Source organism: Elephas maximus, chromosome 23 (assembly GCF_024166365.1).
Source record: "Elephas maximus indicus isolate mEleMax1 chromosome 23, mEleMax1 primary haplotype, whole genome shotgun sequence".
NCBI classification, from domain to species: Eukaryota; Metazoa; Chordata; class Mammalia; order Proboscidea; family Elephantidae; genus Elephas; species Elephas maximus.
The window spans coordinates 19,112,994-19,140,657 of record NC_064841.1 but is presented as its reverse complement, the minus strand read 5'-3'; the positions used below and the strand labels follow the sequence as shown (position 1 = coordinate 19,140,657).

Below are 27,664 nucleotides of genomic sequence, written 5' to 3'. Positions count from 1 at the left end.
ACCATTCTCAGAGAGTTGAAGTGGGCCTCTTACTTCAAGGAAAATAGTTGAACACCATTGGGAATCAGATTAAATTAAACTATCAGTCATACATCAGCAAAGGGCCATACACACTGAGTCATGGACGGTGACAGTGAGCAAGGGGCTCCTCTCTGGATATGCTTATTTCTTCAAGAGCATTTAAGTAGCTGCCATGCCACATGCCCAGCTATGTTGGGAAGAAGGTTTTGCCTGCAGTGGCATTTCCCAAGCTGACCAGCAGCTGTGTGTCCGTGACCCTGCCCCAGGAGCCTGACTGACTGTCCCTCATCCAAAGTCCCCCTTGCTTCACCTAAAGATCGTAGTTTCTAATTCCTAAGCCTTGGGGAACCCCTCTTGCCTAGGGCATCAGAAGTTCCTCCTTGTTCATACTTAAGGTGTGCTGCAGATGGAGAAATAGGAACTGCAGCTGCCAAAGTCAATCACTTATGTGGGTTATCAGGCAGCATAGGGTAGGTTATGCTGCAGTAACAAATGACCTCCAAATCTCATTGGCTTAACATAACAAAGTTTATTTATTATTCATACCACGTGTCCTTCTTTGGTTGGCTGTGGCTATGCTCCATGTTGCCTTCCTACCAGGGTCCAGGCTAATGGAGGAGCCTCTGTCTAGAACAGCTTTTTGTTTCATGGCAGATGGGAATGACACATGGTGAGCCATGCACTGACTCTTAAATCTTCTGCCCTGATATGACAAGTGTCACCTCCACTCACATTTCATTGGTCACAGCAAGTCACATGGCCAAGCCAGATATCAGTGGGACAGAAAAGTATGTGGTGAACTGAATATATTCTACCACCACTCAGCCCTAGTGATCAGAAGGGTGTTTGTCATGATTGCCTCCCTGGTTTCCCCTGAGATTCTCTACCACTGAACTGCTCTACCCACTGAAAATAAAAGACTTTCTACTGAGTCTGTGAGGGTAGGGCCCATTTCTGTCTGGTTTGTTTCTACATTCTCATCACAGTGTCTGGCGTACAGTAGACATTATGTAAATATTTACTGAAATAATATGGGGTTGATATTGTCAATGTGAGAATACAGAGTGAGGCCCGATTCCTTGATCAAAATGGTTCTTCTCTGAGACCCCCACTTATCCATCCCTTCCGAGGCCCCATGGTATATCATCAGGGAGGCATCACCTGAAGTTTCCATGTCAATCACCATTGCCAAAGGCCCACCTTGAAGTGCCAAGGACAGTGTTCCCTCACCAAAGCCATCTAGAGCAGAGAGCAAACTCTTCAGTTAAGAAGAGCAGGGAGTGACCGCTGACCCCAGGCCCCATTTGGGCTCTCATACCACAGTGTACCCCAAAATCTGCCCATTCACTCCAGTTCTGCCTCTGGAGGAGGCAGCGGTGGGGGTGTTGGTGGAAGAAGAGAAGGGGGCTCTGAACTCTTCCAGAGCTTTGCTGCCTCTGAGGAGGAAGAGCCACGATGAGGGCCCCGTGGAGGTAGCAGAGGTGGAGCTGGAAGTACACCCTGTGCAGAACAGGTGGGCTCTATGGTTCTTCGAGAATGACTTCAGCTGGGCCTGGCGGGACAACTTGTATCTGGTTACCAAGTCTGACACCGTGAAGAGCTTCTGGGTGATATACAGTCACATCCAGCTGGCCAGTAAGCTCTCTTCCAGCTGTGACTACACCCTGTTCAAGGATGGCATCCAGCCCATGTGGGAAGACAGCAGGGATAAGAGGGGTGGCCACTGGCTGGTCAGCCTCACCAAGCACCAGCACTATAGCAAGCTGGACCTTCTCTGGCTGGAGACAGGGAGAGCTTTGAGGAACACAGCAGGAATGTGTGTGGGGGCTGTCATCAACATCCACATCAAGGGGGACAAGATCTCGGTGTGGACGCAGGAGGTAGAGAACCAGGCCAGCATACTGCACATTGGGCGTGCATACCAAGAACACCTGGGCCTCTTGAGAAAAGCTATTATTGGTTATTAAGGCCACACAGACACAGCTGCCAAGAGCCCCAGGAACAAGTTCGTGGTGTGAAGTGGTCTTGGCACCACTCGTATTTCAGTTTCACCACCTGAGGCCTATGTGTGTGTGTGTGTGTGTGTGTGTACATGGTGGGGGTAGAGCGCCTACACAGCTGCTCCTGGGCATTGCCTAGGAGGCAAACAGCCTGGATCTTCCCGTGTAGTGTTCAGGGCCCTTGAATCAGGCTTCACTGGTCCTTCCATGCCACCCATGCTCAAGCTGCAGGTGCTGTGCTGCAGAGCAGCGTAACTTTCCCCTGGAGACCTACAGGCAAAATTCCAAAGGAACGTCTTAAACACCCTGATGTGCAGCCGATGTGGCACCATCTCTGCAAGTGATATGTCTTGTTTACCAACTGCCTTCCCAAGGGATCCCTGGGGGAGAGGAAAGAGAACTTCAGAAGAAAGTAAATCTCAGTTTTTAAGTGCACCAAGAAATGAAATACAGTCCGTTAAATTTATGCAAGTCTGCACCATCTGGTTAAGTGTAGCTTAACGTTTTCCGGGAGGCAACATCTGTGAGTTAGGAGGAGGCCTGCTGCTCCATCTCACCAGGGAAGACACAGGAACCTGCACTCGGTGGCTTTGCCAGGGCATCATGGTGTCTTCAACAAGCCTCCCTATGGGAGCAGCTGCTTTTGTAGGGAGGTGGAGTCCCGTAGGACTGGGCTGTGCTTAACAGGTCAGCTAGTTGGCCTGCTGGACACTGTAATATGTGGAAAAAAAAAACATTTGGCTGGGAGAGCTGGATTCTAGACTGGGATCTGCCTCCAAGTAGCTGTTTGACCTTGGTCAAGTCATCTCCCTTCTCTGGTCCTCACTTTCCATATTTGGAAAATGAGCAGGAGGTGACAAGAGCTCCCTCCAAGTTCACCCCAGTGGTGCATAGGGAGTGTGGGTATTGGAGCTAGATCATCCTGATGGGGTCAACTCCCTAGCTGGTTGTGATCTTGGGTTCATTAAGCCTGGGTTTTCTTATCTGTAAACTGGAATAATAATAGTATTCACCTCATAGAAGAGTGTCTTAGTCATCTAGTGCTGCTGTAACTGAAATACCACAAGTGGATGGCTTTAACAAAGAGAAATTTATTTTCTCACAGTCTAGTAGGCTAGAAGTCCAAATTCAGTGTGTCAGCTGCAGGGGAAGGCTTTTTCTCTCTGTCAGCTTTCTTATGAATCTTCCCTTGGACTAGGAGCTTCTCTGCACAGGGACCCCGGGTCCAAAGGACGCGCTTTGCTCCCAGCACTGCTTTCTTGATGGTATGAGGTCCCCAACTCTCTGCTTGCTATGCTTTCCTTTTATCTCTTGTAAGATAAAAGGTGGTGCAGGCCACACCCCAGGGAAACTTGCTTTACATTAGATCAGAGATGTGACCTTAGTAAGGGTATTACAATCCTGCCCTAATCCTCTTTAACAGAATGGAGGACAACCACACAATACTGGGAATCATGGCCCAGCCAAACTGATACACACATTTTTGGGGGGACATAATTCAATCCATGACAGGGAGTAACTAAGGGAAAGCATGCAAAGTACTTAACACGGGCTGGCGCCCATAGTAGGCAGTCAGTTAGTAATTATAATTGCCTTACTCCCTCCCAGTGTCCCATGAGATGCTTTGAGCCATCTACTCAATGCCAACTGACCTGCTCGTGCGGCCTCTTGCCCCTTCTCCACACCTCTCATCTGTACTAACCTGTTCTGGTGTTGTGCCCCAGATCCTTGTTTGGTATTCATTTTACTTATCTGATAAACTAGAAAAATAATAGTAAAGTTCTATAACTATGAATAGAAAAATTATGTAAATATGGAATAGCCCTTACCAGGGCTGACCTTTGAGAAAAATGTAACCAATTTTGCTCCCCTAAACTTCTCTTTGAAACCCTGGTGGCGTAGTCTGTAAGTGCTACAACTCTGTCACATGGGGCCACCATGAGTTGGAATCAGCAGTTCGAATCCACCAGGCACTCCTTGGAAACTCTATGCTGCAGTTCTTCTCTGTCCTATAGCGTAGCTATGACCATTCCACACCAGTACTTGCTCTACACCTCTCCCTCTATCCCAACTATTTTGGGAGATATTTACAATAAACACTTGCACTAGTCTAAGGTATTAATTAAGACTCCCTAGTGGCACAGAGGTTAAGCATTTGGCTGCTAACCGAATAGCTGGCGGTTGGCAGTTGGAAACTACCCAGCAGCTCTGTGGGAGAAAGACCTAGCAATGTGCTCCCATAAAGATTACAGCCTTGGAAAATCCTGTGGGGCAGTTCTACGCTGTCACATGGGGTCACCATGACTTGGAATCGACTCCACGGCACACAAGGTTTTAATTATTGTATGAACATTTGCTCTTTAACTCTAGCAATTTTTTATACAAAAGAAGAAATCTCAAATGCTGGAGTTCCAAGCCCTTTGAAACCTGCCTGGTCTCACTGTGCGGAGGCCTGCCCATTCAGTATGGTGGCAGAGCTGGCTTCGGCAGCCTCCTATCATGCCTGTGTAGTGGGCCCTGCTAGATTGCATTGGCCTCGTTGGTCTGAGCTAGAAGTCAGGAGCCCTGGCTGCTCAGCCTGCATCTTTCTGACAACCCCAGATTCCAGGAAATGGTACACACTCTGTGTGCCCCAGTCACTGGGCTGTCTTCACTCTAGACAAATCCTGGTGTCCAACACAACCTTACTTACAGGTTAGCGAAGCTACTGCCATGTCATATTATTCTGGGGGTGCTATATATCTCCTACCCGTAAACCACTCACAAATCTCTACCTGCTAATAGCAAGATAGGTTTATATTTTTATTTATGATTCAAATACCTATGGAAGGTGATGTGCTTAAGACTTTGTTAAGTCATTGAAACAGGAGTGTGAATTAGTTTATCAGGTAAGTAAAATGGATCCGAAACGAGGATCTGGGGCATGGGATCAGGACAAGCAGTACTGATGAGAGGCGTGGCACATGGACAAGAGGTTGCATGGGCAGGTCAGCTGGCATTGATGGCTTGAAGCATCTCATGGGGACACTGGAAGCGGGGAGGGCAATTATAAATGTTGATTGACTGCCTAATATAGGTCAGGCACAGTACCAGGCAAAATCTCCAGGAAATACTCAGGCAAATAATGCAGCCAAGTTTCCCCACACTTTTCCTTGGTTGGCACAAGCTATAGAATGAGCATGGATGGAAGGCCTGAATCTCCCACCCCCTCAGACCCTGCAGTTCCTGGAGGCTTCTTCCAGGGTGAGCCTCTCACACTGCTAAGTGAGCATCTGAACTCTAAGGAAACATTTGCCACATAACATAACCTTGGATTGCAAGCCAGTGGGTGCTAAGGCTAGACCCAATGATCTGTATCAAGGTTGGAAGGAAAACTGGCTGAGTTGAACTTTTCCAAAGAACTATATAGGTTTGCCATATGGCACCTTCCTGTGGGATTTTCAAGGATCATTTTGACTCTATGAGATTTTTGTTGCAGCTAACTTCAGGATCCAACCCCGGGATGAGATTAGGCTCCAGCAGACAGAATTCAAAAAGCCAACGTTCCTTGACAAATGGCAGGTGATATACACAACCACTGCCCATTAAACCCATCAGAGTTTATGACCGATTAGTCAGTGCCTGTACCAGGAGGCAGCCCCATACACCCAGCCCCCAGCACAGCGCACACCTTTTCCCTGACTCTAATTACCTGAGAGTAAAGGGAAGCCCCCTGGCCCCCTCTTTCCTGAGTAGCTAAGCCCTGCTCCTATATGGAACATAAGGATGCAGGGAGCTCTGCTGGCAGCCTTTGAGCTTCTAACAAATGACAGTGGAGCCCCAAGGATCCTCCCAGCAGGAGAATCCCTCAGCTCCGCCCTCTATAAAGCTGTCATGATGCTCCTAAAACACAAATCTGCCTGTGACACTCCCACTGCCTTCAGTTCTTGTGCCTTAGCCTGGAATGATAGTACTAGCAGAAATAATAACAGTAATGATGATAGTAATGGTATAGTTACAAGTAACATTAAGTGAACACTCACAGTGTGGCAAGCACAGTGCTGACGGCATCAATCCGTTATCACGTTCAGTCCTCACAAAATACCAGGAGCTATTATAGAAGGAGATGGGAAATCAGAAAGGTTAAGTACATTGTTCGCAATCATAAAGCTAGTAAATGGCACTGCCAGGTGTCAAATTCAAGTTTTGCTTACTTCAGAGCCCATGTTCTCAACCACTGCAGCATTTGGCCTAAATGAATTGTTTAAAAAAAAAAAAAAAGGGTGAGGAGTACACGGTGGCTCACACTCCTCGTGGGATCAGCACTTGAACTCTAGCCCAGTTGCAGCTGTGATCACACCGTGTAACAACTGTTGGCTCTGATCCCCAGCCCCTGGATCAGGAACTATGTCTGTCACCTCTATATTGCCAGCACTTAGCAGGGGTCTTGGCACATGGTTGGTGCTCAATAAATGGCTGTCGGGTTAATGGATGAAAGAATGAATGAATCAGTCCTTTAACCCTGGTCTTCTCCAGGAACCTTCCCTGCTTATAAAAGCCCCCAGTGTTCTGCCCGTTCTCTAAATTCCCCCAGCACTTTTTCTTTATGTAATTACCACACCCTATCTTGCCCATGCAACGTTTTCTGGTCTGTAAGTTACTGAAGTCTCCCCACATAGACCATAAACAACTCAGAAGCCGGGATGGCATTTAGCCCTTCTTTTCCTCAAGTCACTTAGCTCAGCAATAGCCAGAGACTTTCTTAGTAATTGAGAGGTTCATTCTGACCCAGGGGCAGAATACAGAAGGTATGGACACTCACCTCATGAGGAATGACCTATTTCTCTTTATGTCTCTTGTCCCCTGCAGGAGCCTCTTCCGGCATCATTGACCTCTTGCCATCCCCCAGCGCTGCCACCAACTGGACTGTGGGACTGCTGGTGGACAGCAGCGAGATGATCTTCAAGTTTGATGGCAAGCAAGGTGCCAAGATCCCCGATGGGATTGTGCCCAAGAACCTGACGGACCAGTTCACCATCACAATGTGGATGAAGCATGGCCCCAGCCCAGGCGTGAGAGCTGAGAAGGAAACTATCCTCTGCAACTCAGATAAAACAGGTGAGTCTCTAGCCCAGCCTCCTCATGACTGCCCATTGCATCCAAGCTGGTTGGCCACAGACACAGTCACAGAGGATGCAAAAGAAAATCAAGAGCGTGAGGGAATATATTCTTATCTCTGGTTTTCTAACTGCTGATTTCCTGGGCTTGGGATAGAGCAGGAGCAGAAATGGGGAAGAGTACAGGTACAGACACAAAGACAGCAAAAGGTGGGAAGTTTATTAGGGAAGTAACAGTTACAACTCAGGTTGAGGAATGCTGAGGATACAGTTCTTCCATCAAGATAGGCATGCTGTTCTCTGGCCCTTGGCCTCTGCCCTGCTTGGGCAAGTGTTAAAAGCTCATTTAGCTCTACTGATAAGTGCCCAGAGGCACCCCAATCTACCAGTAAGCCTTGGCCTGAAGGTTCTCAGCTCTAGTGCCATGGGTCAGCAAACCTAACTCCACCAAGTGCCTGGAGGCACCCTACTCTGCCAGCAGACCTCCTGCCTGAAGGCACTCAGCTTTCTCGCTCCATGGGCTGGGAAGCCCACAATTCCATCCCCTTCCATTCTCTCCTGCCACTGTATCTTTGAACCACTTCTCTCCATCTTCAGTGTTACAGCTTTCTCTCTTTCAGTCTCCTGGTTCCAGGAGCTTCTCAGTGCAGGGACCCCAGGTACAAAGGATTCACTCTGCTCTTAGCTGCTTTTCCTCAGTGGTAGTAAGATCTTCTCTTTCCCGTCTCTGGCATGGCTCATTTGAAGCCCAGCAGATGCCAAAACTGACTAATCCCCTTGGTGGGCCACAATTACCTTATTAGCACAGTGCTACCCGCTCACTTGGGTGGGAGTTACAAGACCTTGGTGAGAAAGGCCACACAACAGTGATCCATCGCACCGCACAGCTCTAGCTCCTACCTTTCTTGGCCTCTACCTCTCCATTCCCTGGTGTAAGTGAGGCTGTTCCCAGTCAACCCTCCATGACTCCTCCTCTGCTCCTGCCCTCTCTCAGTAACTCCCTTCCTCTTGCACACTCCTGCTCCTCCTACTGAGATCCCTCTTCCTAGCATGCAGCCCTCTTGTTATCTCTGAATTCCAATGAGAACAACACATAAGTGGCCACCTTCAGTGCTAGCCACTTCCCTACAGGGCTTGCCAAGAGGTGGCCAACTTGGCCCAGCAACCTGACCCAGGTGAGAGGGGCAGAGAGACAGAGTTGTTGGCCTGGTTACGGAGTGCTGTGATGGTCCCTCTGCCTGGTGGGAAAGGGAAGGGGTGCTTCTTCACTCCTAAGCCAAGTGAAGGCTGCCCAGAACACCACTTAGAAAACTGAGGTTGCCTGCTGTAGAGGGGAAGTTGGAGCCTCACTCCCAGCGGCATGCCAGATAAGCTATGAAAACTCTTAGGTCTGCTCTGGGTTGGTGTCAGAGCAGAGCCCAAGAGAGCTCTGGGAAAGTTGGACTTGATCCCCAGGAATTTAGGGTGCTTGAAAGCTGGGTCTGACTCTTATGCACAGGGTCTGAAGGCAAGAGGCTCCCTGGAGCTCACTCAATGATGGCCGAGGAGAGAGGAGCAGCAGGGGAGGCAGGTTTCCTACCCAGTTTGGTAGGATGCAGGTGTTCTTAGTCTTGTGGACATCCAGAAATTGGCAAGATTAGAGCCAAGAGGGCTGCGTGCCAGGAAGACGGAATTCCAGCAGGAGGAGCAGATGTGTGAGTTACTGAGAGAGGGCAGGAGCAGAGGGGGAGTAATAAAGGGTCAACTGGAAAGAGCATCACTCATACCTGGGAATAGAAAGGCACCAATAAACCAGCCAAGTTGATTCCTGCTCATGGTGACCTATGTGTGTCAGAGTAGAACTGTGCTTCATAGGGTTCTCAATGGCTGATTTTTCATAAGTATATCTCCAGGCCTTTCTTCCATCGTGCCTCTGGGTAGACTTGAACCTCCAGATTTTGTTAGGAGCCAAGCACATTCACCATTTGCATCACCCAGGAACTGCAGCAGAGAGGTGTTGTTGTAGTTGTTAGTTGCCGTTGATTCCAACTAATGGAGAGGTAGGAGCCAACAAAGGTAGGGGTTGGAGCTGGCACAAAGGCCCCATGCCATCCAGAAAGGGACTGTTATGGATTGAATTGCATCCCCCAAAAATGTGTGTCAACTTGGCTAGGCCATAATTTCCAGTGTTAGGTGGTTGTCCAACATTTTGTGATCTGATGTCATTATCCTATGTGTTGTAAATCCTAACCCCTATGATGTTAATGAGGCAGGATTAGAGGCAGTCATGTCAATGAGGCAGAACTCAATCTACAGAATTAGGTTGTATCTTTAGTCAATCTCTTTTGAGATATAAAAGAGAGAAGAGGAGGGGGACCTCATACCACCAAGAATGAAGAACCAGGAGGGGAATGCATCCTTTGGACCCAGGGTACCTGCTCTGAGACACTCCTAAACCAAGGGAAGAATGATGATAAGGACTTTCCCCGAGAGCCAACAGAAAGAGAAATCCTTCCCCTGGAGCTGGCACTTCTAGCCCCCTAGACTCTGAGAGAATAAATTTCTGTTTATTAAAGCCATCCACTTGTGGTATTTCTGTTATAGTAGCACTAGATAACTAAGACAGGGACTGTACCACTTGCCACTTCAATTCTTGTGTAAAGATTTGTAGAGAAGAAGGCTGGAAAATATATTTTACTAGGACTCAGACTTCCTTTGGTGGTCCTGGGTACAGTGGGGGGATCTCTCCAGGGCTTCTCCAAACTGCAGCTAATGCCGCTGAACAAATCCATTCATGTAGACACCTGCCATGAAAGAGGACGTTTGACCTCCATGAGAAAATGACAAAGGTTACCAGCTTTATAAGGATATTATTTTGCTTCTTTCTCTCTTGTCCCTCTTCCTCCTGCCTCTGATGGTGATTGGAATCAAGAGCCAGTGGGGGGTTGAAAAGGTGGAATAAGAAGAATGAAAGAATAGACCTTACCCCATCCTTTCCCCACTGTTGGCCACCAAGCCATGGGTCAAGACAGCAGAGGAGAGGAGCTTAATTTTTTTTTTTAAATCATAATTTATTATGCTTTTGGTGAAGAGCTACATACCAGTTTAGGTTCCTATTCAACAATTTCTATACAAATTGTTCAGTGATATTGGTTACATTCTTCACAATTTATGAGCAATTCTCAGTATCTCCATTCTGGTTGTTCCATTCCCGTTAATCTAGCTTCCCTGCCCCCTTACATTCTTATCTTTGCTTTAAAGTAATTGCTGACCATTTGGTCTTACACAGATGATTTTTTAAAAGAGCACAGTACTCAGGGGCGATATTCTTTATTTTGTAAGCCAATCTGTTATTTAGCTAAAAGATGACTTCAGGGGCAAGAGGCTTAGCTTTTAATTGGATGAGAGATTGATGTTTTGATTTGGCTCTAACCATTCAATACTGCTCTAATATCTGAAGGTGATTAGAAGGCTTTAGGATCTACTAGAGACGTGGACAAAGAAAGAATTTTTCAAGAAAAAGCGCCTTAAGACAGGAAAAGAAATACAACTGTTTCCTGAGTGTAATCTATCACCAGCCCATTCACCAAACCAGCTTGCCCCGGTGTGTTACGTGACTCCAGTTGTCTAGACTAAAGGAGGTGGGTGGAGGAAGAAGCCTAAGCTAGAAGATGCTCTAGCAGAGTAAGGTACAGTCTTTCATTTTTCTTGTTCCACCTCTTCACCCCCAGCCTCCTCCTGGCCCCAAACAAAACTAAAGGCAAAAATTCTTTCTTTATACATTTTCCTAACAGTTAGTTATCCACAGGAACTTCAGGAAATCAGCTATGAATATATGCTAGTGAAGGGGATAAGAAAGATTTACTGAAATCTCCAAAACCAGGTCTAGGTGAGTGTTTTGGTAGTCCACAGGAGAGGAGGCACCGAGACAGTTGCCTAGGCCACCCCTGCCAGCCTTAGCATCTGACCGTTCTCCTTCCTGCTGTTCTTTGGTTAGGTGCTGAAGAATGGATGACGCTTTTGTGAAAACAGCATCTGACATCGCACTGTTACATTGCTATGGCCACAAAGCAGTGTAATGGTCCTTATAATAACTAACAGTATCGAGCATCTGCTCTGGGCAAGATGCTTTACACACATTTTCTCGTTGTATCAGTGGAAAAAAAAAAAAATTTTTTTTGTTTTTAATCAGTGAAGATGCTTTTGGTTACACGCAACAGGAAATACAGATCAAACTGGCTTCCATAATAAAGGGAATGTGGGCTTCTCGTTACTGAAAATGTTCTGAACTATAACAGCCTCAGGCAGAGTTTGATCAAGGCTTCGACTCCATTACTCCACAATTGTCTCAGATCTACCCCATAAGTGGATCGATTTCATGTTATTGAGTATCGCTGTAGCAGCTCCAGGCCTCCCAGAAATACACTACAGCTTTCAGAGGGAAAGAGAATGTCCCTCCTATTCACTTTCTGCTAAAAGAGAGGTAGGTGCTTTCCCAGAAATGCTCAGAAGGCCCCCCATCTCATTGACCTGAATTGGATCACTTTCCACTTCCTGTCCTGTGCTGCTGGACTTGGGCCTGGGTCTCCTGAACCAATCTCTGTGGCAGAAAGGTTTATATGAGCCTGTTTGGCCTGGACAAATCAGGGCCCATCCCTAGAAGTAGGGTTAATTCCTCCCACCCAAACCTCATGGGCAAAGAGTGGATCAATGCACAGGAATCAATCATAATATCCTATTCTCATGATACATTAGGATAATCCGACAGCCTTCCCGTAATATATTCAAGGAAACAGAGACTCTGAGAGTCTAAAGAACTCTGTCAAGGTGCCCTAGAGACTCTGCTCAACCCAAAGTCTATCTAAATCTCAGACTTATGCTCCCTCCATCTCACCTGTTCATTCAGCCAGCATTTATGGAGCCCGTACCTGGTGGTAGTAAATGCTACAATGTAGTAAAATGTGAGTATGGGTCAAAGAGCAGTTCCTCTCTGCCCAATGGGTAGTATCTGTGGCTACAGGCATCATGGCTGGGACCCATGACACGAAATTCCCTAAACAGGAAAGGAAGTTTTCATACCAGTGGGGAAGGAAGGGTCTCAAGGACTGCTTGCATATGGGAAAGGGGTGGTTAGTCATTGCTTTGGAAAGTTACTGAGCTATGTCTGATGCTAAAAAAATCAATCTGTTCCCTCTGTCCAGCTGCTAAAAGTGAGGCAGCTCCACTTATCCCATATTAGGTAGAGGAAGGAGACGTAGTCTATGGGTACCATCAGCAAGCCTGATGAAAGAAAAGTCCAGAATTCTAGGAGAAGCCAACTGTATTAAAGGAGCCCAGAATGGCTGATGTGATAGGCAGTGAGCCTTCTTAGCCCTTCTGGAAGCATTTGCACTTAAAAAAAAAAAAAAAAAGACTTAATTTAAGTAATTTTTATCCTGGGTCTGATGTAGTATCTGAGTATCTCAGTATTTGACGTTTTTTAATTAATTATTAATTTCATTTTATTTATTTGAAGGAGATTGGCTGCAGTACTATTTAGTTATACTGCTAACTGAGGGGCCCTGGTGGTGTGCTAACCAAAAGGTTGGTGGTTTGAAGCCATCAGCTGTTCCTCTGAAGAAAGACATGACAGTCTGCTTCCGAAAAGATTACAGCCTTGGCAACCCCATAAGGCAGTTCTACTCTGTCCTATAGGGTCCCTCGGAGTTGGAATCGACTCGAAGGCAGTGGGTTTGGTTATTTTTGTTTTTTATACTGCTAATTAACCTTCAACTATTTGCATAAACAAAAAAAATTTGCATAGCACATAACAAATAACACCGCTCACATATGTAAAAGAAAGTAGGCCAAAGAAATGTGCGCCCAAATGGCTTTTTGACAGAAGTTTTGCTTTGGACTTTCTTGATTCTGCCTCTCCCATTTCAGTGAGCTCCACCATGTGTGTTCCAGAACATTCATCAGAACTAATTATAAAAGAGAAAATGAGAATGTTCACTCCTTTGTTTTGTCTTTGAGGTGAACTCAGTTGATGTGGAGTCCCTGGGTGGTGCAAATGGCTAACGTACTTGGCTGCTAACCAAAAGGTTGAAAGTTTGAGTCCACTCTGAGGCACCTTAGAAGAAAAGTCTGGTGATCTACTTCCCAAAAATCAGCCACTGAAAACCCTGTGGAACACAATTCTACTCTTCGACACACATGGGCTCATCACGATTCAGAGTCAACCCAGTAGCAACGGATTTAAGTGATGTGGCAGGAAGACCCCACTGACACAGGGAAATTGACACAGAGAGTCTGTCACTCCCCAAATCCTCTCTCTGCTTTTCAGAAATGAACCGGCATCACTACGCTCTCTATGTCCATAACTGCCGCCTTGTCTTCCTCTTGCGGAAGGACTTTGACCAGGCCGACACCTTTCGACCTGCAGAATTCCACTGGAAGCTGGACCAGGTATGGTGCTCCCTTCCACCTTGTCTCTGCGCACCCCTTCGTAGGCTTAGGTTGCTTGCTCCAGTGATGATGGCCGTGGGTAAGTACTGGGTTCTTTCACTTGGCGATTTTTGGAAAAATCAGCCCAGGAAGAGAATAGTGTCTTAGTTATAACCCTTTCATTACCAAATTTTAATTAATTTATTTTTAGTTTTTGATGGCATATGTTTTCAGTATTGGAATGCATTCTTACTAAATGGAGTGTGTTTAGATTTGGGGCTGGTAATATGGATTTCTAGAAATAGGATCTGGCAGTACAATCTGTCAATGAGAGAGTAGCACTTTGGTGCCATGGATCTGTGACATGACAGTGTGTCACTGAGAACTAGGTAAATAATTTAATGCAGATGCCTTTCCATGAGGTTACCTGGGGAACCTCTGGTTTCCAAATATGACACAGAAAAGCCAAAACAAACCCATCAGAGCTCCCTAACGATCACACAGGAAAGCCATAATTATGCTTACAAGCCTGATCTCACAAAAATAAGGGGGGAAAAGGCAAAAGTTTATAAAACTAAAACATCCAGGAAGCATCACCCAATAGAACGCTCAACCTACACAACAATGAGGCTCCAACTCCCATCTGCTGAGCTTCATGCGTTTGGAAAGGGACCCACCTTGAGGCTAAATGTATTAGAACCTGAGTAACGCCTTACCTCTGAGTCCCAGAGGCATAAGAAGTGGCTGGCATACTGTTTAGGCCAATGGTAAGGAAAGGGTTTAAAGTCAGGATGGAAACTGTCCATCTCCCCACAACTTGGAGTTGGGTAGGACCAGAATTTCCAGCACTGGTCAGTGGACCTGCCAACTTAGAGCCCATCCATTTGCACTACATTGAGCTCAGGGGAAGCTAGTTCCCTTGGCTGCCTCACCTGAGTTCATGATCTTTGTTAGCACATCTCTACATCAGTGTCTTGTCTCCGATGCTCCACTATCTTTTCTGAGTGACAGTGCAGCCTTGGTTGTAGTGATACAAGGTGGAGAACAGGGCCTGAGGACTTTGAAGAAAACAGTGACACGGTGCTGGCTGTGAGCAGTACATGTTCCTTTCTGAAGTGGATAATCTATGACTTACTCCAGAGCCTCATGATTTTTGATCACAAAGGCTACAGTGTCACACTTGTCAATGACAGATGAAGTGTCTGGTTTGAGTCTGAAGCTTTGAAGTAACGATTTCTGAGTGCCGTGCAGTGTCGAGGGTGGCACTAATTGCACAGGGCGGCTGCGCTCCTGAGGAAGCATTGACCTCGGCACGCCTGGAGTTGGCCTTCATGTCAATTTGGGAGAGAGTTTTTTAAAGGGTTTTAAATTATCAAGAAGGAGAATGGAGGCAGGCAGGAAAGGTATCGTAGAATGAGTGTTGTTTAATGAAGCAGATGAAATAGTGCCATTCTATGGTCCTCATTGCCTGAGTCCCCCAGCATTCCTTCCTGGTTCTTTCTGACCCATTCATATCCCTTCCTTCCTCCAAAACCCACTGTGTATACTACCTCCCTTGCCTTGTTGAGGGCTGGATTTTTCATAATCCTTTCCCTTTCTCTCCTAATTACTCTCTCTCTGCCCCATTCTCCCTCCCACCCCCCATCACCACCACTGCCAGTTGCCAAGTCGATTCCGACTCATAGCAACCCCATATGTTACAGAGTAGAACTGCGCTCCATAGGGTTTCCATGGGTTTTTAGAAGCAGGTCGCCAGGCGTTTCTTCCAAGGCGCCTTTGAAAGGGTTCAGATGGCTAACCTTTCATTTAGTAGCTAAGTGCTTGACCATTTGCAGCACCCAGGGACTCCCTGTACTACCTAAATCCCTACACCCCCGGTGTAGCTGATTTCAGAGAGAGTTACTGTCAGTTTATTCCAGGGGGAACTAATTCATGTTGAGATGTGAATGGTTGCAGACCCCTTTCATCCTCACAGAAGTACAGATAAAGGCTCTTTAAAAGAGAGATCCATTAACCCCGGGGGATCATTCAGTGGTGGAACTTCAGGCAGTGTGGCAAGGTCAAGGATGCCAAGCCGACAGGGAAGATGTTAGGGGGAGCCTAGGGCAACTGCCTAATTCCTTCTCAGTAAACCCCAGCCTCCTGGATCCCAGCGTTCTGCAAATGTGGCATCTGGATTAGTACATATTCCTCTAAGTTAGGAATTCCAGGTCTTGCAGGAATTGTGAAATCTTGACATTGTTTATTTGATTTCCCAGCAATCTCTCGTCTACCTCCTAAAGTGCCATATGGCTTATATGGGATGTTTTTAAATATGTAATAGGGATGGGAGTGAATTAAAATAAATTCCATGTTGTGAGGGCTTTTTTTTTTTAATAAGTGCATCACTATACTGGTTGAGATAATTACAGATACCCTGCAGCGTTTCTGAAGATGGGATTGAGAAGCACTGATAGAAGCAAAGGAAGTCACAGAGTTTGAAAGTCACAGAGTTGAGGAAGGAGTTCTGGTCTACAGAGAAAGATACAATGAATCTAGTAATTCTAAAAGCTATTCCCAAAGCCATGAGTTTAAGGACGGGCTGAGATTCACTGAACGCCTTCCAAACTACCCTGATGACATTGACTACCATGTACCAGTGTCTGCTCTGGGCCAGGTACACAGGGGTGCAAGCTCACCCACAGCTCAGCCACAGTCCTAACAGCTGGATATCATGAGGTAGGAAACCCAGGTCCAGGAACTGACCCAAGGTCACACAGCCAACCAGGCTAGTGCCAAAGCCCTTCCCTTTCCACTCTGCCATGCCTCTTCTTTGGTGAGCTTACTAATCTAAAATCTAAAAAATTTTAATTCAGAGTTCCCAACTATCTCTGAAATGCGAGATGCTTATAGTCTTGATGGAAACCCATGAAACTGTCTTCACTTGGCTCAAGCTCTGTGTCTTTCCTCCATTAGAAACAAAATATGTATACAGTATTTAAAACCTTTTTGAAAGCCTGCCTACTGGTGACCAGGAGTTCCTGGGTGGTGCAAACTATTAACATGCTCGGCTGCTAACCGGAAGGTTAGAGGTTTGAGTCCACTCAGAGGTTCCTTAGAAGAAAAGCCTGGCAGTCAGCTTCCGAAAAAGCAGCCACTGAAAACCCTGTGGAGCCCAGTCTACTCTGACACACGGAGTCGCCAGGAGTCGGAGTGGACTTGATGGGAACTGGTTATGGTGGTGGATTGATGACCAGGAGCCCAGCTAACCTGGATGGTTGTCCTCCCTCTGAAGAGAGCCACAGTGGATAGGATATAGGACACCAAACATACCCGTGGTGGCAATCCAGTGAGACACGGAGACCAGCTCACAGGTCCCTCTCTCCCCTTCTTGGCGCCCTATGTACCAGAAGCTTCTTGGATGTAAGTAACTTGATGCCCATCATGTGCACAACCGTTAATATCTCATCTCCCAGGAAGCCCTCCCAGATTAGCTAGTAGGGTAGCTTCCTCCCCGCTGTGCCACCTAGACTACATCCTAAGGCTTAGTTACACCATAGTTACCCATTTATCCTGCCTTCCCTGGTGGCACAGTAGATAAGAGCTTGGCTGCTAACCAACAGATCAGCAGTTTGAATCTACCAGTTGCTCCTTGGAAACCCTATGGGGCAGTTCTACACTGCCCTATCGGGTCACTATGAGTCGGAATTGACTCAACAGCAATGGGTTTGGTTTTATTGATTTTGTGCTCACTTGGCAATGAGCTCCAGGAGGGCAGGACTGTGTCTTACTTCCAACTCCTTAGTCCATATTATAGCCCTAAGCATACAGTTGGTGCCTGGTAAATAATTGCCTAACAGCGAATGGATATTGAGACCAAAAGAAGGGAGAAATGGGATGAGGGAAGAAAAGAGAGAGGAAGGAAGAGAAGAAACAAAATCCAGAGATCTTTTAAAACCTCCTGGTGATTAATTGATCTATTGATTAATTTTGTTGAGCATTTTAAAATTAAAAAATATTGTCATTTTTTGCTCTCTGTGTCTTTGATTGTTGTTCAGCTTTGATCTTGATATCTTGTTTCAGACCTCTTACTGTATGTACCACCAATGGCTCTGTAGTTGTTACAGGGCCTCGGCCAGAAAGGATTCAAGCTGGCCAAATATATTTCTGTGTTTTCAAGCTCTCTGCCCACCTCGGAAATTCCAGAAGCATCATATCTGTTCTAATGCTTGACGGGGAATTTCAGAAACATCAGATCTGTTTGTAATGCCTGATGCCTCATTTGTACTTCATTCACCAGACATGTTCTGAGCACAAACTCTATGTCAGGCTCTGTACTAGGTACCAGGGAACAGCAGCTAAAATGGGAACCTCTGCTGTCCAGAAGTTTCCAGTATAACAGGTCAAACAAATATGTAAGCAGACAGTTTACAGTCCCATGCAATGGGCGCTCGGACAGAAGGTGGGGGCAGGCAGGGGATGTCTGTGGGAGACCATGGTGGGGGCATCTGGCACACACTTGGGGATAAGGTCTGGGAAAGGCCCGGGGGGGGGGGGCAATTTTGGCAGACTGGAGGGCTCAGTGGTGTGTATCCAGGCAGCCACGATGGCAAAGGGTGAACAGAAGGGTCATCTTTGGGGAACTGTCAGTTTTCAGTGTGGCAGAGAATAGGGATAGAGTGGGAGGGGAAGGCTTTGGCAGGTGTTAGGAGCCAGCTTTGGAGGATCAGGTGGGAATTAAAGCTCAAGTGGCTTTTTATAATATGTTATTAAGTTGGTCCTTTATCCCCAAAGTAATAGGCCACAATTGAAACATTTCATTATTCAATAAAAGACTTCCTTTAGGGATAAGTTAAAAAGAAAGGTCTGGCAATCTGTTGTCAAAAATCAGCCAGTGAGAACTCTGTGGATCTTGACAGTCTGATCCGGGGGCAAATTATCCAATACGCAAAGTAAGCAGTGAAGAATTTCACATTTTTTTCACCACATCAAAGATTCTGCTTCTAGGTATGACTGGCATCTGTCTCTCTCCCAACCTCACAGCACCTGCCTACAGAATCAAATCCGCTTTTTAACTCTATAATCTCTGACAGGACCGAGTGGAGGGCTCAGGGCTGTGTAAACCATGGGCTTACTTGTGCTTACTTACTAATCTGTAGTGAACAATTTCAGTCTTTGATGTGGTGAAACCCACGTGAAATCATTCACTACAGATGATCTGGTAAGCAAGGTGAGCACAGTGCTTACCTTGCTTATTAGATAATCTGCCCCTGGTCAGATCCCATTGTGTATGCATGGGGTTGCCATGAGTTGGGGGCTGAAGAATACTAGTAGGACATTGATAAAATGTAAGTAACTATAACTCAGGCCAGACCACGCAATGGGGCCAGTGTCAGGAGCCAGTTTCTCTCCCATTCCTGTATCTCCATAGCCGAGCTCAGGACCAAGCAAACTGGATGTGTGTGTTTGGACAGACAGAGCCTCATGGGCACTGAAACCAGGGTGTGGTCTACAGGAGAATGGTTTGCACATAGCACCCAAAGAGTGTGCCCACTGAGTGAGGCGTTGCCACAGGTGAGCTGCGTGCTTTTGGCAGCCCAGCCCCTTGGCCCCACGCCTCGGAAGGCTTCTGCCAAGGTGGGCAGACAGCCTGATAAATCCATTACCAGGCAGCTCCAGGAAATGCCTCTGACAATCCAGTGCACCTCACTAACGCGATCATAATGATGAGGAGAATGTCATTTTAATGGGATTTTTACTTTTGATCTGCTAATGCAAATCCCTCAAGCTTGCAGTTAGTCATGTGCAAACCCAGACGAGAACAGAGGAGAGCGCCCAGCTGCCAGCAAACACAGGAAAGGTTTATTAATTTCAGCCCCTCCCGGCTTTAATATTATTTAGATATGGTGGACTCAGTGTCGTGAATTTAATGATGTTCCCTTTGGACCTGTTGGGGTTTGGAGGGAAACCTGCTGTCGTTTTACATGTTCTACTTATTGGAAGTCACAACTTGAGTGACAGCCTTAACCAACCAGCAAGAGGACAGATGCTCCCACTTACTACCAGGAAAAAAAAAAAAAAACAATTGCATCTCTGAAAAATCAAAAGAAGCACAAGATATAAATGTCAGTTTCATTCAGTGGGCCATTGTCTTCTCTGTGCCAGACCTTGTCGTAGGCATCAGGGGTAGAGACAGGAGGGTATGGCCCTGACCTGAGGGAGCTCACAGCTTGGCCGAGTTTACACCCAGCATATGTTCCCTGGGAAGCATTCTGCTGCAGGAGCCCCAAACTCTAATGATTATGGGGGAGAGAGGTAGCAAGAATGAGTGAAGACATCTGGCTGGGTGACGGTGGGTCTGCGTTAAAGATTCAGCCATTATACATCTCCAAACCATATGAGAATCTAAGCCCGGTGCTGCACTTTTAGTTGTTCAAAAGTTAGACATTTTTAAGTAAAATCTTCCAATTTTTAGTATTTCCTCAGTTTTTTAGAAAAATTCTATCAGGCCCAACAAAATGTTCAATAGTTCACCTTTATCCTCTGGTAGCCAGTTTGAGAAAACTGATAGAAAAAATGATCTCGATACAACAAAGCCATGCAATAATGTTTCTGTTTGGAAAGTCTGGATCTTCTTAAATGAGGCCCACAGTGGTTAAGAGCTTGGCTGCTAACCAAAAGGCTGGCAGTTCAAATTTACCAGCCACTCCTTGGAAACTCTATGGGGCAGTTCTAATCTGTGCTATAGGGTCGCTATGAGTTGGAATTGACTCCATGGCGATGGGTTGGGTTTGGTTTTTGTCCTTTGTGAACACTTCTAGTTCTCCCAGTCCCTATCCCCCCATATAAGATTCTGGACTGGGGTAGGGAGGGATCTGGACCATGTCTGGTCCCCAAGAGCCACTAGCCACACCCAGAGGGAAGAACAGGTATGAATGGTCTAGGCCCTCAAACCCAGGCCCTGGTACTGATGGTGGCCTCCCTTCCTCCTACATAAAAAAAAAAAAAGGAGGGAGTAAATTACAGGCCCAAGTTCTCCTAGACAACAAATGGCAGAGCCAGGATTTGCACATATTTCTCTTAGGCTAAAGTCTTTGCCTATCAAGTCCATTCCATTCGCATAGAATTCCAGAGCTCCTGGTGGAAGCTCAAAGTACATAAATCCTTAGACTTGTGAAGAAAGAGTAGAAGAATGATGCAGAGTCGGTTTACGTATTGGGAGTCAGATGGGTTAAATCAATCATTATTATAGCCAAGTGCCAAGGAGTTAATTGGAGAATGGTCAGTCCAGCCCAGAAAAGTCATCTCAATGAGCAAAATAATTGGGCATTGTCAGCACTCTAATTCTGCTGTTAAAGACTAACTCTTGGATATGTTGGCCCTGTTTCTTCTGATACAGTAATGTGGCCCTGTTCAGCACCCTTGCCCTACACTCTGGCCTCCAGTAAGATCTGCCTTCCTTTAGGAACACATCCTAAACAGAGTGGGAAGAATTCCCAGAGCCTCCTTTTTCGTACTTTTAGGCAGAATTCCAAAAGACTTTTTCTAAGATGCCCAGTTTCAGGGTTAAGGTAAATAACATCCATGGGGAAGACACAATTACTGTGACTCTCACTTGGATGTGCAAAGAAAACCTAGATTCTTTATTTCTCTATAGCACATATGGGCTCCCTGAAAAGCCCTCACTTGTCTCGGAGTCCCCCTCCCTGCCTCTTTCCTCCCCAAGAAAGCTTCTAGGTGTTTGGGGAGAGGTGGCTTACATGACTTCACAGTGTTCCAGAGAAGGGTCCTCAGACACACATGGTACACTGTGGGACCGGTTGCCTGCTCTCTGGAAAGATCGCTGCTGACATGATGCATTAGTTCCCTGGAGCTGCAGTAACAAAATACTATAAACCCTGTGGCTTATAAGAACAGAAATTTATTATCTCATAGTTCTGGAGGCTTCAAGTACCAAACTCAGGGTCTCCATGGGGCCATGCTCTCTCTGTAGGCTCTAAGGGAGGATCTTTCCTTGCCTCTTTCAGCTTCTGGTGGTTCCTGGCAATCCTTGCCTATTGCTAAATCTATTACTCCAGTCTGTCTCCTTCTTCACATGGCAGTCTTCCTTCTGTGTTTCTGTGCCTCTTCTCTTTTTAAAAGGGCACTGCTCAGACCGGATTAGGACCCACCACTCATGTCAACTGATACCATCTTCAGAGACCCTATTTCCAAACAAGGTCGTGTTCACAGGTCCTGGGGTCAGGATTTCAACATAAATTTGGGGTACACAGTTCAATGCATAGCACATGGTTAGCCCATTTGTTCTGTTTTCTTTGGGAGAGGGTGCCAACATGCTTGCACCCACCACTACACATAGGGCCATGTTTCCACTGTCTTGAAGCCCCTTTCATAACTTTTCATCATGGCCCAAGTCTCTGCTTCACTGCTGTCCCTCATTACCTCCATGCCACCTCACCAGGGTACTTCTAGGTCCCCTGTTAGGCACTTGTGGTAGACAGAATAACAGGCCTCAAAGATACCCATGTTTACATCCCTGGAACTTGTGAATATGTTACCTTACATGGCAAAGGGGACTTAGAATATGTGATTAAGTTAAGGACCTTGAGATGGGGAGATTATCCTGGATTATCCAGGTGAGCCCAATGTAATCACAGGGATCCTTATAAGAGGGAGGTAGGAGGGTCAGAGTCAGAGAAGATGTGAAGACAGAAGCAGAGATCAGAGTGACATGGGGCCACTAGCCAAGAAATATGGGCATCCTTCAGAAGCTAGAAAACACTGAGAAACATATCCCATCCTAGAGCCTCTAGAAGGTATGCAACCCCTCCAACACCTTGATTTTTAGCTCAGTGAAACTCATTTCAGGCCTTCAGAACTGTAAGATAGTAAATTTGTTTTAAACCACAAAGCTTGTGGTAGTTTGTTACAGCAGCTATTGGAAACTAATACATCACTCAGGGCTTTGGGGAGCCCTGAGAGCTTCCTCAGGCTCATAAATTCAGGCATCTGCCATTACTCCACAACTTGTTGATGTGTCCCCAGGCCAGGCTCTTTCAGAGAGAGCTATGAACTCCTATTAAAAAAAAAAAAAAAAAAAAAAACAGTTGTCATGGAGAGATTCTGATTCATGGCAACCACATGTGAGCCAGAGTAGAACTATGCCACATAGAATTTTCAGTGGCTGATTTTTTGGAAGTAGATCATCAGGTCTTTCTTCTGAGGTGCCTCTGGGTGGTCTTGAACCTCTACCTTTAACCCCATTTGTACCACCCAGGCACTCTGAACTCTTCTTTACCTCCAGGGAATAGTACCTCTCCCACAGCTCTCTAAAGAGCCCCTGTCTTTTGAAGTTTGGCCCTAGGAGGAAGGAGGAGGAGGCACTGGCCTATGACCTTCCTCTTTCACAGCCTGTTGCTCGATTTTCACCAGGCCAGCTTCCTCCAAAATCTCTGAGCTGGGGTCCTGAAGGGCAGGCTTTGGCCTTATTTCATCTCTAAGCCATATTCTTCCTACAGCCTAGCACTGTGCCTCCTCACCAGCCATGATAAATGGAGAGAGTACCTTCTCTGCCTGAAGGAAGAAACACTGAGTCCTCTGTGCTTGGTTCTGGAAATGCTAAGACAAATGGAGGAAATCCTCTGTCTCTCTTGACAGAGCCTCACCTGAAAGCTTAAAGTTGATAAGAGAACTCAATTCTCTTGATGATGCATACCTTCCCCTCATCACAGAGACCTCTGCATCACCTAGGCAGACCCCCCCCCAAGTTCTCACCACACTCCACTATGCCTTTCAGCTTTCTGCCCCAAGGAAGGCAGCATGAGTCCCCTTAGCTCCAGAGAGCACAGTCCAGGGTATGATGGGCTATCGCCCCCGGGAGCAAGGGACATTCTGGGCAGCATCCTGCCCTCTACCTAGGAGGTCCCAGTTGAAGGCGCTCCCCACTGCCCGCAGCAATGATCTCCACAATGCCTTTCATGTTGGCTTTTCCTCCTTCCCTGACTCACTATCCCTACTCCCTTTTTCTTCCTTCCTGCAATCACTTCCCAAATGAGCTCTGCTCTAATCCACCTCTGTAGCCCAGGTGAAGTTTCTGGTCTTTGTCGTTAATTGCTCTTCTGTCACCCTCTACTCACAGCAACCCCATGCACCGTGGAATGAAACACTGCCTAGTCCTGCACGATCCAGTGACGGGCTGGCTATCAGACCATTGTGGCTGAGTTTTAGAAATAGATTGGGACTTTCTTACTAATCTTAGTCTGGAATCTCTGCTGAAACCTGTTCAGCATCATAGCAACACGCATGTCTCCACTGACAGACAGGTGGTAGTTTCGTATTAGGCGCATTGGCCAAGAATCAAACCCAGGTTTGCTGCATGGAAAGCGAGAATTCTACGCTGAACCACCACTGCCCTCATTTCTTACCCATGAAAAAGTTGCCATCAAGTTGATTCCCACTCATAGAGACCTCACTTAGTGGGCAGCTAACAAATAGTGACTGCTGTTATTATTGTTATTGGGAAGAAGGAGACTTCTGCAGAGTTCCAGAGGCAGAACCATGACTAAAAGGTGGATGTTTCTAAGAGACCACGGGGCACTGAATAAAGGAAGAGAGGGACGTTTAGTGAAGTGGAGGACAGTGCTGCCAAATGTTAGTGGAGTGTATCTCATCTCTACCCAGTGGTGCGATCTGATGATTACTGGATCATTCCACTTGTGTCTGTTGTGGACGTATTCTCCACAAACGCGCTGAAAGAATTCTGTAGCTCTATTTATCAACACATTTGCTTGAAGAGCTGATTTCTCAGGGCTTTCTTGGATTTACCTTATTACTCAAAGGATTTTCCTTAATTTGTCATCTGAAAGTCTGGTACTAAGGAGAATCCAAATTCTGGGTGAAGGCAAAGCTACAGGGATGTTATTATTCTCTTCCCTGTGACAACCTTGCTCTCTTCTGCTGATGTCTCCTTCTGACTTGAAATTTAAGGCTATAAAATCATTAAATGTAAACCAATCAAAAGTGCTAATTATTCTATACCTTTCTGCCTTTGGTGGCAGACGTGGCTGCTCTCTAGTCTCTCTTCCCAGATGAGTAGCTGCCTTTCCTGTGCTCCTGTGAAATCATCATTTGTGTTTTAGCCTGTACATCTGCCCAGAGGCAATGAATGCATTTTGTCAGTAGACATTCTCTAATACATATTTAATAACAGTGTCTCTCATTTTACTGTTAAAGAGAAGGAAATAATGTCAACACAATTAAAAATGCTCAGTAAATCAAATAACCTCTTCAATAATAAATTAAGGAGCTCTCAGCCTTTGGGGAGTCCCAATGGGAGCAGCATTAGCGAGGTCGCTGCACTGCCATGCCTGTCTCCTACTTTTCTAGTCTCCTTTGGAATTGGGTGCCAGTAGCAAGGCAGGGAGACTCCTGGTTGGCATTGAACCCAAATGTCAGAATTCTTTATATGAAAGATATTTTTCTCTGTCACGTCCATGCTATAGAGAGGCAAGAAATGGCTGAATTTAAATTCTAAAATAAAACGGCAAATTCTAATACTAACTCCCATTATTTAGAGGACCCGAGGCAAAAGCAGTAATCACTGTGAAGTTCCCGTGAAGTCAGAAAGAGAAACGGAACCTGCATTACTTGAGTTCTTACTTTGTGCCAGACACTTTCTTTTAATTCTAACAAAAACCTTGCAATTTAAGCATTGCACCCAGGTTAGCTACCACCCGTCTGTCAGTTAGTCATTCTGTGATGGCTTGTGTGTTGCTATGATGCTGGAAGCTATGCCAGCAGTATTTCAAATACCAGCAGGGTCACCCATGGCAGACAGGTTTCAGTGGCACTGCCACACTAAGATAGACCAGGAAGAAAGTCCTGGTGATCTGCTTCCAAAAATTAGCCAATGAAATGTTATGGACCACAACAAAGTATTGTCTGGTATGGTGCTGGAAGAGGAGCTCCCTAATTGGGAAGGCAACAATGTACTCAAGCATGAGGATGGCACAAGACCAGGCAGCGTTTCCTTCTGCTGCATGTGGGCTCACCCTGACCTGGAGCCACCTGGATGGCAACTAACAACAATCTAGGCTAGGAATGAAGAATGGGAGACATGGCAAGGTGCTTCTCACACCTCTCATCTGATAAGTGGGAGAACCTTGAACCTGACCTCAAAAAACACATACCCCAAGATGGTAAAAGGCCCCATTCTTGACATGGGAGAGTTTGCAACCTTTGTGAATACACAAGATGATGACATCTGGTATCCATGCTGTTACTGAAGTGTTTGGAACAGAGTATGGATGTCTATCCAGAAACATATTCCAAACTCAGCTCCTCAGGAATCATGTTTTAGCATCCTTTTAAGCAAAGATCAGCTTGCTACTGAGGCACGGTGATGAGCGGGCTGTTCATCGCATAAAACAAGAGAAGACGGTGGAACGGTTTCCCAGGGAAGACCGCTCCTTTGAGCGTGTTTTCAAAAGCGATAACCCTGGAGGCCCAGCGGTGAGATTAATTTGCCCCACCTTCCCTGCTTTTCCCCGATCTCCTACGAGTCATCTGTTTCTATCCTTAATGTCCAAACATGCAAATATTGCTGCGCTTACTGCTCATTAGTTTAGCTAAAGGAAGTGCCCTTTAATTATGCCTTTAAGTAATGAACCTCCTCCATCACCTTGACAATCAGTGCATATTTAGAAGAAAGGCCTCATTTTGAAACTGCATCCCTTGGTTACTTAGAAGACAGTAGCTTTCCTGAGGCAATAGAAAGAGGAGTCAAAAGAGAAACAAGTCTGGTGATTGCATTAGCCCTTGTGGCCTGGGGTGCAAGAATGGCAGCCAGCCAGTAATACATTACATGTGAGGGAGAAAAGGAAAACTAGCATTTTTGAGAGGCTGTTGTGTGCCAATTTCCAAGCTGTTTGATTTACATACCTTAGATCTTGGAGTTATTTCTTAACTCCATTTTGCAGATACTACAATTGAGGCACAGACAGATTAAGGTATTACACTAGGCCCACCATTCTCATGTTCTTTTCCATGTTTTGATCTTGTTGAGAAGTGACTGCGTAGCTTGGTGGAACTGGGTTTCCACCAAGTCGTCACTGTGTTTCTTCATCTGTTGGTCTCAGCAGGAACTCACAGAGATAATTTGATTCCATACAATTTCCCTTGGTGTATGTCAAGTACTTACACTGTGACAAGCTAACAATGTATATGAAGGAAGGCCTGCTTGAGGCTAAAGACCACGTGGTGTAAGGGATGCTTAAGCACGGAATCCAAATTCAGGATTTTGTAGTTTTCTGGAAGTGGACAGAGAAATAGCAAAGAACAGTTGGTGGTGCATGGGCCACAGCTAAGAAGGGAGAAACTGAGCCTGGAATTTCTAGACAATGCTGAAGGAAAGTGCTCCAGACATGTCATGAATGATTTAGAAGGACCCCATATCACCTTCCAACTCTGAATTGGATGTTGGGCACAATACTGAAGAATGTAGTTTTGTGTGGGGAATGAAGCCAACGTCATGGAACACTTTCTGTGCTAACTATTGAATGAGAAGCCAATTTGCCCTCTAAACTTTCACCTAATACACGATAAAAAATTAAAGAGAATGAAGATTCACTTGTTTACCATGGAGCAGGGTTCTAAAGGGCCTAGAGAGGAAATTCTGAGGTTCGGATGTGGGAAAGAAAGCAAGAGGACCAGCATTTGTAAGTTCAAGGGATTTTGAGAATGACCTAGGAGTATAAGGATATAAACCTAAAAAACCAAGACAGAGTAGAATTGCTCCATAGGGTTTCCAAGGAGTGGCTGGTGGATTCAAACTGCTGATCTTTTGGTTAACAGCCAAACTCTTAACCACTGTGCCACTAGGGCTCCACGGAGATATAAAGCAAGAAGGAATTTATTGCTGTCAGAATTACACATAGTGACATCAGCCTTGTCTCAATGTGGGCCCTTCCTAAGACCCCAACAGGGCTGGAGGCCTGTGTGGTCTGTACAATCAGCTTACCTGGGATGGAATAAGGAGACTTTTTTCCTCTGTAAACAGAAATATTACTATTATTCAGTTAGTTCATGCTAGTATAGACACGAATTGAGTGAAGCGGTCTGCAAAAGTGATGGTTCTAGCCGTAAATTAGGGACTTCAAAGGGAAA

At 46.0% G+C, this 27,664-nt stretch overlaps 1 protein-coding gene and 1 pseudogene across 1 annotated transcript in view; both read left to right on the top strand.

The window, feature by feature from the left end:
- The window catches only part of CLSTN2 (calsyntenin 2), a 712,394-nt gene that overhangs the window by 604,916 nt on the left and 79,814 nt on the right, over window positions 1–27,664 (top strand). The window contains exons 7-8 of the mRNA XM_049867339.1: window positions 6,870–7,118; window positions 13,422–13,543. Of these exons, the coding sequence (XP_049723296.1) occupies window positions 6,870–7,118; window positions 13,422–13,543 (371 nt within the window). The remainder of the gene's footprint in view (window positions 1–6,869; window positions 7,119–13,421; window positions 13,544–27,664) is intronic.
- On the top strand, window positions 121–2,039 carry LOC126066210 (eukaryotic translation initiation factor 4E type 1B-like; annotated as a pseudogene).